At 48.3% G+C, this 2079-nt stretch overlaps 1 protein-coding gene across 1 annotated transcript in view; it reads right to left on the bottom strand.

The window, feature by feature from the left end:
• The window catches only part of DNAJC15 (DnaJ heat shock protein family (Hsp40) member C15), a 64399-nt gene extending 62363 nt beyond the window's left edge, over nt 1–2036 (bottom strand). Inside the window, exon 1 of the mRNA XM_007468619.1 lies at nt 1932–2036. Coding sequence (XP_007468681.1) covers nt 1932–2036 — 105 coding nt within the window. The remainder of the gene's footprint in view (nt 1–1931) is intronic.
• Between the last annotated feature and the right edge of the window lie 43 nt (nt 2037–2079).

Raw genomic sequence — 2079 nt, 5'->3', positions numbered from 1 at the left:
AAGAGTGTTAGGATTTAGAACCCTAGGCCCACCACTTATTAGGAGAATGATCCTGGATGAGTTACCACTTTCTGAGTCTCCGTCTCCTCGTTTAAGTGACAACTGAAAAGGATCTTCTTCACAGGGCTGTGGTATGGAATGAATCAGACATAGCAGGAACTCAAAGAGTCTGCTACTTGAAACTTCTTATCTGTTTTGTTCATTTACTTCTTCCGAGGATGATACCTGGCTGGTATCCAGCAGTGCTCAAGAAATGTCTGTTGAACAAAAGCATATTGCTTTCTGAAACCTTTCCAGCCCACTGACTCTGTTCCAGAAATTTATCAGTTAAGTAACGATAACTGAGCGCTTACAAATTGAGTGCTTACCTGAAGTAAACACCCAGTCTCTGCTCTTAAGAAACAAAAAAATGCTGGAAAATGACAGGTCAACATAAAAGATGTCACAAGACTGTGTATGACTAGTCAACGCACAGTATGAACAATAAGTGTTGTGCATCTAAGGGCAAGACATATCACTGTTGGCTGGATGAACACGGAAGGTGGTGTGGAAAAGGGATAAAACAGACTTTCTCCAACTAATCCACTCTTCTCACACGTAGCCTGAGAGATCTTTACAACTGTCCAACAGGTCACTCCTCTGTTTAAAGCTCATCAAGATGGTACCTCAGGATACCCCAACCTGTTCACGTGATTTACCAGAAGCTTCCTATGTTCTGGCCCCCATTTGGGAACAGCACAGATCAGTAAGGTGGCCCACTAACTACATGTGGCAACTGAGTATGTGAAATGTGTCTAGTCTGAACTGAGATGTCCTGTTAGTGTAAAATACACACTGCATTTCAAAGACTTAGTACCAGAAAAAAAAAAAAAGTAAAACATCTCATTAATAATGTTTATATTGGGACTTCCCTGGTGGTTCAGTGGTTACGAATCCGCCTGCCAATGCAGGGGACACGGGTTCGAGCCCTGGTGGGGTAAGATCCCACATGCCAAGAAGCAACTAAGCCTGTGAGCCACAACTACTGAAGCCCACGCGCCTAGAGCCTATGCTCTGCAACAAGAGAAGCCCGCGCACCGCAACGAAGAGTAGCCCCCGCTGGCGGCAACTAGAGAAAGCCTGTGAGCAGCAACAAAGACCTAACGCGGCCAAAAATAAATAAATAAATATATTTTTAAAAATATAATGTTTATATTGATTTCACGTCAAAATATCACTGTGGACATACTGGATTAAATAAAAATGCATTGTTAAAATTAAATCCACCTATTCTTTTTAACTTCTTAAATATGGCTACTGAAAATCTAAAAACACGTATGCGCCGCGCATTATGTTTCCACTGGACAGTTTCTTTTCCCAGCTCTACATTTCAGCCTGAAGAGACCCCTTACTATGTCTGATTGGGCCCTGTTTACCTGGCCTACGACTCTGTAGATGATACTACTGGCGCCTGAAACGCTTTTTCCTCTTCACCGAGTCTGCCTCTACTCATTCTTCAGACCTTAGTTTTACAACGATGGTTACAGCGATTTCTCCTAGAAGCCTCCCCTGGCCTCACCCCCTAGCCCCGAAAGACTGGACTGGGGTCTCCTCCTACATGCTGGGAACACCCATCCTACAGCACTTATCACACTGCATCTGCAATTGCCTGTTCTCTGGTCTGTCTTCCCGACAAGAATGAAAGCTCCTTGAGGGACCAGAGATCCTCCGAACACGCCTACTCGTCAACGCCGGGCACCGAGGAGCATCAGCTCCGAATAAATGAGGGGTGGTACAAAGATAGTGGATGAACACCGGGACGACCCCGGTTCGGGGGTAAAGGGTGCAGAGAGGTGAGACAGGGACTGGGGGGGCGGGGGGGGGGGGGAGCGCTAGCGGGTAGGCTCGGCCAGCTTGGAGCGGGAGAACGGCAGGAGAGCCTGCAGACTCACCAGTCTCCGGTCAGTGTCGGCGTCCGACCGCTTGGTCGGGGGCGGCGAGTCTTCAGCGTAGCGTAGCCTCTCGCCGGCGGCGACGACGCCGCCACTAGCAGCCATGGCTATGCGGCGCGGGGCACTCGGGACGCCCCCCCGGCCACCA

The sequence above is a fragment of the Lipotes vexillifer genome, unplaced genomic scaffold (assembly GCF_000442215.2).
Source record: "Lipotes vexillifer unplaced genomic scaffold, Lipotes_vexillifer_v1.1 scaffold479, whole genome shotgun sequence".
Taxonomy (NCBI): domain Eukaryota; kingdom Metazoa; phylum Chordata; class Mammalia; order Artiodactyla; family Lipotidae; genus Lipotes; species Lipotes vexillifer.
The sequence above is the reverse complement of the archived record's forward strand: the minus strand, read 5'-3'. Positions and strand labels throughout refer to the sequence as shown.